The 16,305-nt window shown below is 34.5% G+C and overlaps 1 protein-coding gene across 2 annotated transcripts in view; it reads left to right on the top strand.

Moving 5' to 3' along the window:
• Window positions 1–16,305, top strand: part of LOC128240368 (titin-like) — a 332,344-nt gene that overhangs the window by 250,934 nt on the left and 65,105 nt on the right. For both annotated transcript variants that reach the window (XM_052956995.1, XM_052956996.1), the window contains 8 exons: window positions 196–219; window positions 891–1,233; window positions 2,078–2,250; window positions 2,469–2,605; window positions 3,934–4,093; window positions 4,385–4,545; window positions 4,903–5,041; window positions 5,454–5,522. In XM_052956995.1, the coding sequence (XP_052812955.1) occupies window positions 196–219; window positions 891–1,233; window positions 2,078–2,250; window positions 2,469–2,605; window positions 3,934–4,093; window positions 4,385–4,545; window positions 4,903–5,041; window positions 5,454–5,522 (1,206 nt within the window). The remainder of the gene's footprint in view (window positions 1–195; window positions 220–890; window positions 1,234–2,077; window positions 2,251–2,468; window positions 2,606–3,933; window positions 4,094–4,384; window positions 4,546–4,902; window positions 5,042–5,453; window positions 5,523–16,305) is intronic.

Below are 16,305 nucleotides of genomic sequence, written 5' to 3'. Positions count from 1 at the left end.
TTAGCTTATTAGCAAAGTGGATCTTTCCTGTCACATCTTTAATGGACAACAGAGTTTGATGATGTTTGTTCATATTTCACACAAAATTATTTTTGTGGATGTCCGACCCTGAACGTGAATTGAGTCCCTTTAACCCACATTATTGTTTTGCTTTAAAAGTTCGCAATTGGTAATAATATATATATGCTTTTACAGACGACCAATCGGATGAAGGATTTGGTACATAGATATTTTCAATTAAACAATTAATTTGCTAACATATATAGGAATATACTCAAACTATTGAATAGTTAGATAATTTTCTAATACAAAATTCTTTATTTTATTTTTTGAAAGTAAATATTGTGCTCATAGACAGTACATTGCATGAGGATAGCTAACACACTTTTTAGGTGAAATTCTTACAACTTATAACTTGATGTCTTCTTCATTAAACTCATTAATATATTTATCAATATAATTTCATTAAACCATAGCATCTAAATATTTGTGTAGATACATGTTTTGTTACGTTATGTTTACATATCTTTAACAATTAAACAATTATTCACTCATGTATTGTAAAGAATGTATGTCATGATACATGTATAGGTCTTGTGTATTCACACTGCTTTAGCTGGTTTCCTAAATTATAATAAATTTCTTTTCATCATCGTTGTATTGTATTTCTTTAATCATTTTTACTTGTAATAGATTCTGCTATATAATTTAGAAAAACCTTACTTATGTAAGAAACTATGGATAATAAATAAACCTTAAAATGTAACTGTTTCATTCAACAATTATTATTTTTCTTTGGCAGTAGTTGACTAAAAGTTTTGATTAATTAAAAGCACTGGCATGGCACGAATATTGAAATAAACAAATCATTACAATAATTTGTATTTTAGCTCCGTTCTTCATGAAGCCCCTACCACCCTCCATCGATGTCATGGAAGGCTTCAACGTACAGATGGACTGTATCATAGAGGGCGGTGTCGAACTTATCCAGTACAAGAGCTCCAACATCCGCCACATGCAGCGAGAGTTTGCCAGCCGAGGCTTCGAGGGCAGATACAAGCGAATGGGGGCCGAGGATTTGCCACCTACCCAAGCTGCTGGCCGCTTGCCACGGGAACCAAGAATGGCAGCCCCAGAGTTTGCGACTCGACCAGCTGACGTGGAAGTAGAGGTCGGAGGGACAGCAGAATTCTCGTGTGAAATTACTGGAACTCCAACACCAGAAGTCATATGGTTAGTGTCTGATGTTTTTTATTTAGGTTTATTAACAAAATACAGATGCTATTTGGTATTTTAGGAAGTGATAATGGCACATGTAGGGGGCCTTGGAAATGAACTTTATAATTTAAGGTGTTGGGTCTTGTTTAAGGTGTTGGGTCTTGTTTAAGGTGTTGGGTCTTGTTTAAGGTGTTGGGTCTTGTTTAAGGTGTTGGGTCTTGTTTAAGGTGTTGGGTCTTGTTTAAGGTGTTGGGTCTTTTTAAGGTGTTGGGTCTTGTTTAAGGTGTTGGGTCTTGTTTAAGGTGTTGGGTCTTTTTTAAGGTGTTGGGTCTTTTTTAAGGTGTTGGGTCTTGTTTAAGGTGTTGGGTCTTGTTTAAGGTGTTGGGTCTTTTTTAAGGTGTTGGGTCTTGTTTAAGGTGTTGGGTCTTGTTTAAGGTGTTGGGTCTTGTTTAAGGTGTTGGGTCTTGTTTAAGGTGTTGGGTCTTGTTTAAGGTGTTGGGTCTTGTTTAAGGTGTTGGGTCTTGTTTAAGGATTGCCACACATTTGGTAAAATAGGTTTTGAGGACTTTGCAATTTCAGGTGGTCACTTGTTACAATCAGCTCTGACAATGACCAGACACATATAAAAATTGGAAACATATTGATTTTATACATACAAAGTATAACAGAAGATTGTATGTTGTTTTGTTGAGTTTCAATTTCTCAGCTGATGACATAAAGATAAATTTATATCCAATTATTGGTCATATGCTTTATGACATATGAATCACAATATATGTGTAATGTAGATAGTATATTTGTTCAGTGGTGTTGTTTACTCACAAAGGGATCCAGATTTCCTACACTTCTGTTCCTTCAGGTTGAAGAATGGTCGTCCCGTAACGTCGGGTGACCGTACCAGTCTAAGCTCTGATGGCAGCCAATACAGACTGGTTATCCGCAATGTGAACCAGTCTGACACCGGCAACTACATCTGTACTGCCTCATCTGATGCTGGCATGAAGTCCAGCCAAGCCGCTCTAACCCTTAAAGGTTTGTTTTGGACCTTGATTTTAATTAATATATAGTAGTTTCATAGATTTTCATATCTATTTAATATATGTCTACATTCATCATCAACTTGCTGTGCTTTGGTCAGTGTCATATTCAGAGATGTAGTGTTTTACACATATTCCAAGGCTTGACGTTTTATTAAAAGTCAGACTATTAAAAAATAAAAGATAAACATGATTTTTCTTTTTCAATATTAGGGACGGAGTCTGAGACCCCCAAATTTGACATAGAACTAAAACCAGAAACAGAAGTAAAACCAGGTGACACTATGCGGCTGACCTGCAGACCCTCAGGACAGGTCAAGTCTGCCCAGTGGTCCAAGGATGGACAGAAGGTGGGTATAGTACCAAATGTAGTTGTTGTTTTTTTAGAATACTTGTCTGTATTTGCTAGAACAATGATTATGGTATTGTCAAAGAGAATGGCCATTCTAGTGTCGACTCAGTTCCCCGGTCATGAAACTTGGTACACATCATAATCAATGACAATATACATCACTGTCATGAAACTTGGTACATATCTTACAATGGCAATACACATTAAGTCCCATTTCATTGGCTGATGTATTTCTCAAGTTATAAACAACTAAGGAATGACCAAGATTTTAAAGTTTGTTTTATTATTTTAAAAAGTCTGAGTAGTTTTATCATTTGAATAATTGTTGGATAATTATTGCCACAATCTTGTTGTTTGCCTTTTAACTTAAATTCATATTTGTTTCTTATGTGTAAAAACATGCAAACAAATTCAATGAAATATTTAAATAAATAAAACCGTCATTTCTAGATAAACATCAAAAGTCAGTTTAAACAATTTCGATCTCAACTCAATCAGACAATGTGTGGGATAAAAGGGAAAAGGTTCTATCTGCATGTTTATTTAATATCATTTTAAAACCTTACTGCTTTCACCCCGTGATTATTACGTATAATGATACACCTCTGTTTAAATTTCACATTCTGGTCATTTAAATTGCTGGTCAACCAATATTGTCTTGTTTAATTTGATGATCAATTATGTACAACATTTATTTCCCAAGGGAAATCTCTGAAATTGTTTGTCACGTACAAGGCAGTCTTATATCAGTGATATGATTAAAATAGTTAAGACAGTTTTGAAGTTATTTGAAATTTTGTTAAACATCTGCTAAAACATGGTAATTCTCTAAACTTACATGTGGTCACATCCCTCCAATGTTTATAGTGTAGGTACCTTGTGTAAGTGGATGTTGCTGTAAAAATTAAAGTAAAAAGACTCAAAATTTATATTTAAAATGGCTTCAATGTTAAGTGAATTAGATATAACAGAGGATATTGAGGAATTATGTTGGGAACAGGTGAAAATTGAATATATTCAGTCTTTAATGAACCTCAAAAAGAAATAAGTTCATCTTATTAAGGTATAAACATTGCTAATAGAGCTTTAAAAGGACAACATGTAGATCAAGACAATATCAAAAGACTTTTAGGAAACGGTTAAAGTTCACTTTTTCCTTCATGTACAAGTTTCATGTATGTTTTTTCTTCTTCTTCAATTTTAGCGCATTTCAGTTGTATCGGTTATGGTGCAACTCAAATAATTATATTTTGCAAATCATCTAAAATAGTACATGACTGTATTGCAAAAGTTCTATACTAATATCATGAGTTGTTTTTTTCACAGCTCTCTGCTGATGAAAACACTAAGATTCATGAGCATTCTGACAGTATCCAGGAAGTGGAGATAGCAACAGTTGCCCCTGGCAATGCAGGTGTCTACACCTGTATGGTTACCATGGAGACTGGGGCTTCCCTGACAACCACCGGAAAACTCACTGTAACTGGTAGGTACTGGTGGCAGAAACTCCATATGACATACATACATGTAATTAGTAATTTTTTGTGTGTATTTGTTTGTAAGATAGACATATGTGTTTTGGGTGTCTGATATCAGAGTAATATTTATTGTCTTATTATACCCATCAAACACTTCTTGTATTTTGTATCATTGATAACTTTTCTCATGGAATCCAGATGAAGAACACCACAATTCGCTTATTCATTTTTCATGTTCCTTTAATTGTAACTGACATGGATAATGTTATTTATAATTATATCATGCTGTCTGCTCTCAGAACCTACCAACAATGGTGCTGGTGCCCCCGTGTTTACGCGCCCCCTGACAGAACAGCACGTACGCGACGGGGACCAGGTTACCCTCGAGTGTGAGGTCACAGGAAACCCACGCCCCCAGGTGTCCTGGTTTAAGGGCACGGTGGAAATACTCGACTCACAGGTAAATAGATAGGTTGTTAAATACTCTTCCCAGCTCATATCTTGATAATAGGCACAGTAATTATGATTAAGGTCTTTGATCCAGGGTAACGAGGTCAAAGGTTTTGGACAGATAGATAATCCTATTATAAAATATGGTTATGCATTGCAAATAAAAATATACATATACCAAGTGATGTGGGTTTTTTCATAATATGCTGATAAAACACTTGAATGATACAAGCATGATCCATACACATGCTTATTTTGAATGAACAATCTAGCATTCTGAATGGTAGAACAATGGGTAAATATCACGATATCTCTTGAACAAAATGGTCTTTCATGTAATTGTATGTTGTTATTCTTTGTTCACCAGGACTTCCAGATCACAAACATCGGTAATAAGTGTTGCCTCCAGTTCATGGACATTTTCCCGGAGGACGAGGGCAAATATTCCTGTAGGGCCAGCAACTCTGCAGGGGAGGCAACTACGTCATGCCACGTCCTTGTAGATGGTGAGTAGTCCCCCTTGGTTGTAAAAATTTGAATTTTAAACTAATACAGTTAATATCATTTGCATAAATAACCTTCATCTTCATTAAAGTTCATTATAAAGTAAAAAAAAGAAATACTGTAGGCTTAAAATATATAAAATTGTTTAATATCTTAAGATAATTATCTCTATTTATTGTAACTTCATTGATTATTAATGTTGTAGATATTGTAATGTTGTTGTAAATGATTCCTATTTCTGTTGTGAATAATAGATTTATCCACTTCCCTAGTACACAGAATATTAGCTTTCAAAAACTTCCTTCAATAGTTTGTAAAATTGCCTTAGTTTTGTGAGAATTCCTTTAATTAGTTAGACAAGAATTACTTCCCTTAGAGTGTACAAATTACCTCCCTTTATTCTCTGCTGCCTAGACGACCTGTCATTCACGCTTGATTCATCCGTGGGCTCCTCCTACTCATCGCTGTATCCCGTCCCGCGGGGTAAGGCACTGTTTCTATGGTTACATGATGGCCAAGGTTTTACAATCATTGATCAGGTTTTCATAATTATGGTCCATTAATTGAGCAGAGCAATGTAAAAAAGAAGAAGGCTGTTAAGGCCATTAGGCTGCGAATGGATCATGATGTTATTAAGAAACGCATCCATGTAATTTAACAGAGTTATCTGTTCTTTACGTTAGGCTGATGATTGTAAAACTGTGGCCTAAAATATAGCCTTGATCATAGCTGGATCACAAGAACAAGTCTCATGCTTTTAAAAAGTAAAAGATGAGATTGTTGTTTGTGAATTCACTTGGTCAAGTAACATAGGAAAGAAATAGTGCTGTCTAACCCTCGTATATTTGTATATCTATGCTTCCTAGCTTCACCATGATAGCGTTTCAGTTTCACACACCGCACATTGCTTGCAAATGTAACATGGAACTTTGAATTTAAATATTACAAATGCTTTGAAATATGCAGCAAGAAATCAAAAATCTGACATCTAGATAATTTCAATTTACCCCTTAAATCAAAACAAGGTCTTTATTGTACAACCCGTGATCCGGTACTTTATGGGAATGATTATCGGCGATAAAGAGGCAATATCTAAAGATCCATGTTTCATTTGAGTTTTTGCTTTACAGGAGTTTTTACTTTCAAAACTGTTGGTTTTGTTGAAGGTTTCTTTGATGTTTTCATTATTGACGAGTTGATTCCTTCTTTAAGAGTATTACATAATTTGAATAGTCATTGTCAAACATTATAATCCAAAGCTAATCTTAGTTTTAACCGTTCAAAGTGCGGCTCTTCCTTTGTGGAACGGGAGTAATCCTTCAGCTTTGGACTTTTCTTAAGGACACTTCATGTTAATCCATAAAAAGAATTAAGTAATCTTTGCCAATTTGGCTAATCTAAGTGTCCACTTACAATAGATGCTGTAATGTTTTGTAAAAATAAAAAGGGCCTTATAATACCGCTAGATGTCAATAAACTTAAAAAGTAAAGCTATCTTTTCAGTTTTGGTGTTAAAGAATGGGAAATACGTTTTCCACTGATTAGCTTTGATCAAAAGATATAATTATTTACTTTAATCTGTTTAATACTACTTTGACAGTTTCTAAACATGTCATAATAAAAATTATATTGTTATTGGTTCTCAGTATTGTATAATTGTTTATCTCAGTCAGCTAAATTATTAATGATAGTTTTGAATGTGTCAATACTAAAATTATTTATGACAAGATGATAGTTATAGACAATCTTTGATAATTCCCTCCCCCTTCACAGCATCCCCAGTAATTTATTTTAGAGAATGGTGGGTGGTTGCTTTCTTTCATTAGTTTATATGCCCATTGGCCTCAACTTATGACACCAGAAGAGTAAGATGATACATAAATATTTTATTTACTTGTAAATAATAGTTTGTTGAGATGCTTTGTTGCATAAGTCGAAATAAACTTCTGTTCTCTTCTCCGTTTTGATGTTAAAGTAATTTGTATTCAAAGACATGACCATGATGTATTTGGTATTTGGACGCAGGTTTGACTTAGCGGCAGGTTGGACGCAAGCAGGTTGGACCAGTTAGCATACCAAGACCTAAATGCAAATGCCAATTAGTTAAAAGCAAAGAATTATCTAGATCAGAAAATGTATGAATAAGGAACTTTCTCATTTCATGTAATAGGTCTGGGTTCTGACAGTTTTGAAACAAAGTTTTGACAGCAAGTTGGTAGCCAAGAGTTGTATAGAGCTCATAGATTGTATGAATATACTGGTATTGTATTATGGAAGATCTTCATTTGCATGTAATAGGTCTGGGTTCAAGTTTTGACAGCTTAACATGACAATGAATGTTGTTAACATTGATGCACAGTAACACAATTCATGTTGGACAGTTTTGCATATCAAAATGTCCCAAAATTTTGACAAGGGTTTTAAGTAAAGGTTAATTAATTAAATATAATTTGAATAGCTAAACATGGCTTTGTCGAAACATTGTTGCAACAAGTGATCTCAAAATGTTACGAGGAAAAACTGTTAGTACTGAACAAGCTATAAAAGTTTTTTGAGGATGTTTTATGATCGCATGTTTGAGTATTTTCATGCCTCATAGCTTTATGGCCACTATCTGATCTTTATCGAGGTAAAAGATAGTTAATATTGCCATCTTATTTGATTTTCTGAGGCATCAAAATGAATAAATTTACATCAGCTCAACCCAGTTGAGTACTTGATTATGAACAGTCATGAAAATCTTACATATATTATTAATAAATTTTGGGTAACATAAATTTACTTTTCTTAATGCTTCGAACATTCGTTTGACTTTATGATAAGTTGAAATTTGGCCTGACAGTTTTGTTTTTCTCTAGTTTTGTTATGTAAAGGGATGACAAAGAAGTCTATTCCTTCATGATTTAATATTCATTCAGCCTCTCTATATTTCTTTGTTCATGTTCTCTATCTTGAAATCTGGCACAAGTGTGTCCCTCCATGAATCAATTTTGCTATTTGGCCCCTTAGCCATCAAGGACCTATTATTAAAATGCATTGACTGGCACAGGGCGTTAATCACATGGTCTAGTGGCCCCTTTCTGGGGATGGCCAACAATGTAGGGTTTCTTTAATGTCAGAGGGATCATTTTGTGAAAATAGGGGTCATTTGTGTGCACTTAGGCCCTCCACTTTGATTTAGTGATGCCTATAATTTCTGGTTTGGTCCAGTGCTAATAAGCCATTAAATTGTGTCTAGACCTTTGCAAATGTGGCTGATAATGGTTCGTTATTTATACATGTACTGATTATAGTGCAATTTGTCACAGTTTGAGGAGTTCTTGTAATGTATTGAAACAAAAAAGTACTATAAAATAAATGTATTGCAGAAGAAATATACCATATGTTATATAATTTAATAGAAGTAATTGTAATTTACAATAGTCAAAGCCATTTATTAGAAATACTTTGTCAGAAAAATCATTGTTATACATAATAACTATGGTCTTCACTAGATGAAATATCATTTTAGCAAATTACTTCTGTTTAGGCCACAATTTTCATCATTTTTTATTAGTGCCACATTATTTCTGAAATTGTCCAGAATATGTTCATTATGGCTGACAGTTTAGACACCGTCTTCATTTGGAGATCATAATGGTCATGTGGCATTTCTCATCTCCATTTTTGTATTGAAGATGCCATGTGCTTTTTTGTTGCCATGGCTGTCACAAGTTCCAAAAGTATCTGGATTTTATTGATTATATTTTTTATGAAAGAGCTGACCAAGATGTTCTTTGTTTTGTCCTGATTGTAATCAGAATTTGTTGGCTTCCAACCCCTTGAAATGGGCACATGCTGATAGTCTCTGATAATTCCATTCTGGGAACATAATATTTCCTTAATCAGACAGAACAGAACAGTTCTGTTAAAAGCTGATATTCTTGGATAATTACAGACTGGGAATATAATATTTCCTCAATCAGAGGTAATGGGCCGTTTTTGAAACTAAAAGCTCCTTCCTAACATCCCCGATGTCAGCTAGGTCTGATTGCAGGGATTGCACAGAAAAAGTACTTGAATTGTAGGCAACTTGATGAAAAGTCATGAACAACTCCTTAAAACCTAAGCAGATTTTTATTTAGCCTGGAAAATAATTGCTCGAAAAGTCCTTAAATATCACCATTCTGCTCCAAATGAAATGTATGTAGTATGAAAGGTCCATCTTTACAAAAACTGTTCTTTTTATAGGACACTTTGTTAGTAACTTTTATTTTTTTAATATGCAATTCATTATAGTCTTATAATAAAACATATTTGTTATATGTGTTATTTTCATTATAAGTTTGTTATTTAAGATTGAAATTGGTTGGAAATTCAAATAAAGGTCCCTGAAATCTCCTTGAATGTTTAATGTCAGTCAATGTATGAGCCCTGTATAGACAATTGACGACAATATATGCCATAACTCCCTTAATATCGACCAGTCAGCCAATATGAGTTTCAGTATTGAACTGAACACCCAGAGACCTTGAAATGAAACACAGCTGGAGTACATTTTTGAAAATAATTATGTAACAATAGGTAAATGGTTAAACTAATCATAACTGCCACTTTATTGTTTACATTTATTGTTTTTGTTATATAATAACTGATTTTGAAATACTGCAATGTTCAAGGTGATCTAAAGTTGTGATCTGATACAATCAAGCCAAAACTTTGTCAAAGGATTTGGATGAAGACCGCTCATCAATTCTGTAATTTAGGAAGGGCAAAGCAATTTTGTCCAAGTTGTGCTATTCAGTACTTTGCCAACAATTGTTTTGAAAGCAGGACACAAAACTTTTTTTCTAAAATTATGTGTTCGCATTTTGTTTAGAAGAGGTGGCTTTGTGAAATTTAGTTACAAATTTCGAAACCTAACCTTAATTATGTCACATTAGTCCACGGTCCACATTATGTGGGCTATTATTCTAAATTGTCTTCAAAGTTTCATAGCAATTTGACATGAGAAAGAGTCTAAAGTGACAGAAACCTTTTACTCGTTATCTCACCCGCTCTTTTACCTTGTCATTACCTTAAATGTTTATGGGCAAATTGAAAGTAGATTTAACAGTACAATACCTGGTCTCGGATAATTGAAAGTCTCTTCGTTTACAAGTGAAACTAATCGAAACGGTTTTAAGTAAAGTTGAGAGTAATATAGCAATCAAAAGGTCGTATTAATGACCTTTATAATGTCAACCATGGGATTTAGTGGCCACTTTTGTGAATGAAAAATTAAGTTGAATAATTAAAGTGTCCTTCGTTCAAATGTTTTATTTGACTTTCTCTTACGAATAATTAAAACTGTCCAAACATGCTGTGGTGCCAGTATTTTTAAGGTTTGAACTTTGTATTGCCAATATAAACTGAAGATATTGTGGTAAATTATTATGTCCTTGGCAAGGGCATGTTACATTTGTTCTTTCTAACAATAATGCCTACATGTTAATGGTACCAGTTTCGGGTCAGAACTATTGGACAAAACATTCATAATATTGTCCCTTAATGATCTATATTATTATGATCGGAAAAACAAATATTTGATGTAATTGATAGAGGAAGTGCTTGTATTAATTGGATCCTGGCAGCGACCCCCTCGAACTGTTTACAATTGTGGTCAGAGAGTGGTCAATGAATGGTCACTCTAATGGTCAAGGTAAATATTGTCACTCAGCTGTACACATAAATAACAGAAGCTGCTGGGGGTGAAATGCATTATCTTCATAAACATTGAACAAACAAGTGAACAAGTACTAACCAACATTCTTACAAGTACTCCTGTATGCCCTGTTCTTTACGCCCGGGTGTACAAATCAATTTTGGTTCCCCAAAATCTTAAAATGCCTAAATTTCGAAATCAAAGATAAAAATCAAGGCTATGAGTGTTGTCTATATTATGTGCAGCATTTACTTGGTTAAAGTAACTGTATTTCTAAAAAAATAATCCAACATCAGGGGATACCCCTCCCACTTGAACCCCATATAACATGTAATCAATGATACAAAGGAATCAAAAATCTAAACATGTAGACAGGCTCACTCATGTATGTGGGCATAATGATTTAAAATGTTTCAGATATGTACGCCCCTGCTGGCATGAAATATTGCGGACAGTAACACTGAAAATGTGCTGACGTTTCTCTGCTGGACTTGAAATTAATATTTCACTAATAACTCCCCCCAAAATATGCAAACGGCAGAGAGTAAATGCAATTCAACTTAAGATTCCTGATAATTACATACTGACAAAAAAACTGCTGGCTCATCTCTCTGTCAAAATGTCTGCCAGACTTGAAATGAAATCTATATCCCTAACAATACTGCCTTAATTGAGAGTTGAAGTGGGCATTAGAGGATCGGTTTGAGTGGTCAGCATTGTTAACCCTGGACTGGACAGCAAACAGATTGACCGTTACCTCTGGACTGGACAGCAAACAAACTGACCACACATCTCCTGCCAGAAGTGGATGACAGTGGACAATGTCCCAAGCTGAGAAGCATTGTTAGATCTGGTCAAGCCAATTGTTTACTCCGGACCGAAATGAAAGGAAATTGCCGTCTTGTGTCTCAATGCCCTGATGTAACTTGTAGACAAGGGATCATTGTTGACCGCAGGGTTTCCAATTTAAATGAAGTTGACATTGTGTAGGTGACACGGTTTTGATTGTCTGGTATAATCTTGTGTCAGCCGGACGGGACTTTAACATGTTTGATTTCGGCTTATATGAATTTTAAAATGCTTAATGAGGTTAATAGTGACCTCATTTAAGGTTAGATTTCAAATTTGGCTGAAAATATTTTGGCTGTTATGAAGAATAACAAAATCATTATGAGGCTCAGCTTGACCTTACTTAAAACCTTAAAATGCTGGAGTGGTCCTGCGTATGCTTTGTAAGTAATGATACAAATGATGGTAATTAGTTTACGAGTTTGTTTTTTTAGTTTTTGACCTTGCCTATAGCCTTAACACACTGTATATAAGTCCTGTGAATGCCTTGTAAGTAATGATACAAATGATGTTAATTTGTTTACGAGTTTGTTTTTGCTTTTTATCATGACACCAACATTACTAAACCTGCCCGTCAAGATTTATTGTGCTGGTGTCCAAAATATGTGCTAGAATTAGGTGAACCTCTTATACCATCAAGTTATATAGCTTTTTCTTTAGCCGATTTCACTGAGCATTTGCTGCAACTCTTGATATTTCACTCTCAAAAGGTAGAAGAACTTTGAAAAATGAAAATATTTACATAATTAATAGTTGGACAATCATTGTGCCCTCTGCAGTATGTGATAGCATTTAGATTTGAATGAACAACCGGTGGTGTTTGTTTACTTCACCCCCTTAGGGATATAATGCCTTTATAAATATGTGTTACCTTTTACAGAAAATTTAGCACTCTCCCAGTCATATTTATGTTTGCCTTACATTGAATATCAATGGCAGGTCCAGACTTTTCCAAGAGAGGGGGTGCAACTTGAGAATATAAGGTCCTTATTTGAAATGGATCCTGCAAACTCCACCAGGAATTTGGGCAAAAATTTAGTCTGAAATGGTGTATACTGATATACCATATAACAAGTGGAAGTTCATTTTGGATGATTTAAAGTGTCTGTGTGTGGAGGGGGGTGGGGGCTTATTAAGGACAATTTTGTGGGTGGGCGGGGCTAAATCTTCTTGTGAAAGTTTTTCTCTGATATTCTTAATATAAAGCAAATAACTAGTTTAGAATGAACACCCCCTGTCTGACAACCACCTGTCCCCTATCCTGCCCCTCCCATTTCAACCCATATATAGTTCAAAATATTCATGGCCAAAAGACCTAGGTGTATCAAAACATATAGTGATAGTATTCCTTTCAATTTTATTTTATTCGTTCATACTTGTCAGTTGTTTTTCAAGTTTGTTTGCTAAGTCAAGGGGTATTAATTCAGTGAACAGTAAACCTGGGGCCCAGAATGACAACAGTATCGGCACAGCTGGGTGTTGAGAAAAACCCAAAACCGCTATTCATAAAGTGCACCATGCATTTTATCATATGTCTGTCAAATCTTTAGTAGTCTTTGACACATAAAATTAATTTGAAATTTAAGATGAAAATTAACAAAAGTGAAAAACAGTGAATTCTTTAAAAAAAATAGGTGGCATACCAAGATGAATGACATTGTCTGTGTTTTTCTTTAAATTTGGAAAAAGATGAGATTTCGTTTCGGTGTTTATGTGTATAAGAAAAATGATAACCGGCATTTTGTGTGAATTTATTCCGCCATTTGTTAAAATGTGAAACTAAAGTGGTTTCAGTAAACTACTGATGTAATTGTGTGAAATTTAAATCGGCAGAAAATGTCATCCCTTTTCCACAGTTCTGGTTGCAAGGTCAAGTCCAAATTATGGGGGGGGGGGGGGGGGGGGGGTGAAGCCCCCCTTCCCCTTGGGTACCAAATAAACCTTCAATTTTTAGCTGTATTCAGTGTTAAACAAAAGCCCCACAATACTGCATACAGAATGGCCATAGACAAGCTGTGCTGATTAACAACAAGCTTTGGAATTGAACACAATTTGGCGAGGACTTCTGAGCCTCATATTAGTTATTTATTGAAAATCAGATTTTCCTTCATAGTGCAACAAATGTAAATAAAAAAGCTATTAAAACTGTATCAGCCACTAGGAATATTGGCAACATGTACATCAAACAAATAGTTAAAGGACCATAGTTGCAATTAACCTGCAGTTTTGATCAATGCAATCACAAAATATGTAAAGGACTTAATTTCTGTATCCTTATAGATGCATTTCAACACACTCGAAACTAATCTTCACTTTTTCATAAACAGGATGCCAGTTATCTTCTAATTGTTTTATAAATGAGCTTGTTTTGACTTAAAAAACTGGGTTGCTAAAACAGCCACATTCACTTCCCGTATCAGAAGACTGTCCATGAAATTTTGCGTGACACAAATGACATAAATGGTAAAATATTTCATGTCTCCACCCAGATTCAATTTCCAGGTTCAGAAATTTTGTAAGTAGGTTTTGAACTGTGTCTTTGTTAAGTGGGCTCCTGGTTTGTACAGATGTCACAGAACATTAGATAGAAGTCGCTGGCCTTCTAAAACATACGCACGTCACATACACGAGGCAGATTCTGCTCAGGTATCATAAACATGTCAGTCAGGCAGTTTTAATTAAATTGAAGGATTCTGACATGGGCCTAAGGTCTATGCTCTGTAGTGAAAATATATATTACCATGCAAGGAGAAGAATTAAGAAATAAGATTATTTCTATGAAGATTATTAGCTAAAAACTTTTGCAAAATAAAAATGAAAGTGTTGCCATGGTGAATGGTGACCACTGGATGAGTGTCAGCGGATAGAACTTTTGTTCCCCAATAAGTTAATTTGGCTGTAACTTAAGGCAATTCCAATCCTAGGATTAATTGAGCTCCTGGATTAAAGTTATTGAACTTTTTAACAATATATTAACATTTGATCTTAAATAGGCTGAGAAATAGTTGTCCACATAGTCACAAGGCATGATAGTCAAGATATTTAAATGAAACTTTGTCATTGTTATTATCATATTCAGAACTCTAAATAGATTATTTACCAAGTTATTTCCTTTCATCTACTTACTATATATAAACTGGTTTGAAGAATTCTAAAGTTTCTAGCAATTCAAATGAAAATTTTACATCCAGTAAACATTAAGATCTGTAATAAGTTGTAGATAAAATCATTAGAATGTAATTAGTCAAACACAGATGACAATACTGCAATAAATCTTCATAATGGGATGTCACTTTTATCAAGTTATGTTTGATCCCAGTGATAGGTATTACCTAAATGTCCGTCATGGTGACAAGTTAAGTTTTATTAAGAAAAGAAAGAAGGAAAAATGGGTGATTACTGCAGATAATAATCTAAGTTTGGGGCTATTGGGGGTGAACTGGACACAAGGGTTGTGGGTGGACATACACTGACTAAATGATGAATGTATATGATGCAATATTGGAAAAAGGTTTAAGATTAATGATGCTACAGGATTGCTTTTGTCACTATCTGATTTATAAAGACAGCATAAGGCCATAATTAATATACAGTTTGTTTGACATTTCCAAGATGATAAGCCATTTGGGGAAATACCATTCACAGTAGCATGTCTGTTAATTACCATTTATCAAACAAATGTCAGGAAATATTCAGCACCTTGTCAATAAAAACTTAACACACCACATGTGTTCTATAAAAGTCTGCTATCAAGTGGTGCTAATAGTTCCCATCCCCATTTCTCACAGCCAGACATGTAAATCAATAAACAAATGACATGACACCTGCTGTGCCATTCCTGTTTTTATATCCAATGCCAGAAATAGCTGGAATGCTCACTTTAAAGGGACTCACTCATGTTCTTGTAAAATGCACTTTTTTTGGTATGACAAAAGTGTGGCAGTTTATTAGGAGTGTTAAAACTAAGATACTTATAGCTGGAGTCCTTCATCAAATGTTGATATGCTTAAATATTGTCTAGAAGTCCAAGAATAACATAAGTAATGCAATTCAACATTGAATAATAAAAATATATCTGGATGGATCTTCTAGGAGGGTCCCCAGTACTTTATCAGTGATTGGTGAAACATGACATTGTCCTCACTCCTTGGGAACTTGAATAAAGCATCATTGTTTACCTTTTTTCGACAAATGGTCCTGAAAGAAAACAAAAAAGCAAACTCTGATTTAAAGGGCTCAAAAATTGCAAACTGACCTTGCAATTTTCAATCAACATTCAAAGAACATTAAAATGACACCTGAACACATAAAGAATAACAATTTGTAAGAAAGGCCAGCAAGGTTACATTTCCAACCCTAATGTATTTTGTCACATCATGCATTTGCTCTATAATGTACCATAAAATATTACATGTTAACATGCAAGTGTACTGCTAATTAATTTACTTAATGAGGTGTCTTAATTGTTCAAGGTCATTATCTTATTGTTGGCAAATTTTTGATGTGTCTCCTTTTTTCTTTCCAAATGATCTCAATGGTAAGGAAGTTGTATTTTGACAAGGTTTTTTAAAGCTGATTTCTCAAAGAACATGCTTGATTCTGATTCCTGATCAAGTGTCAAAACCATTATCAATATACATTTTGAGTAATGACATAATAGAGTTCCCTTTCTGGTTAAACCCTCAATTTTACTTGTTAGCGGCTGACATCAATACAATACCACTACACCACTCA

This window comes from Mya arenaria, chromosome 7 (genome assembly GCF_026914265.1).
Source record: "Mya arenaria isolate MELC-2E11 chromosome 7, ASM2691426v1".
In the NCBI taxonomy this organism is placed as follows: domain Eukaryota; kingdom Metazoa; phylum Mollusca; class Bivalvia; order Myida; family Myidae; genus Mya; species Mya arenaria.
The sequence above is the reverse complement of the archived record's forward strand: the minus strand, read 5'-3'. Positions and strand labels throughout refer to the sequence as shown.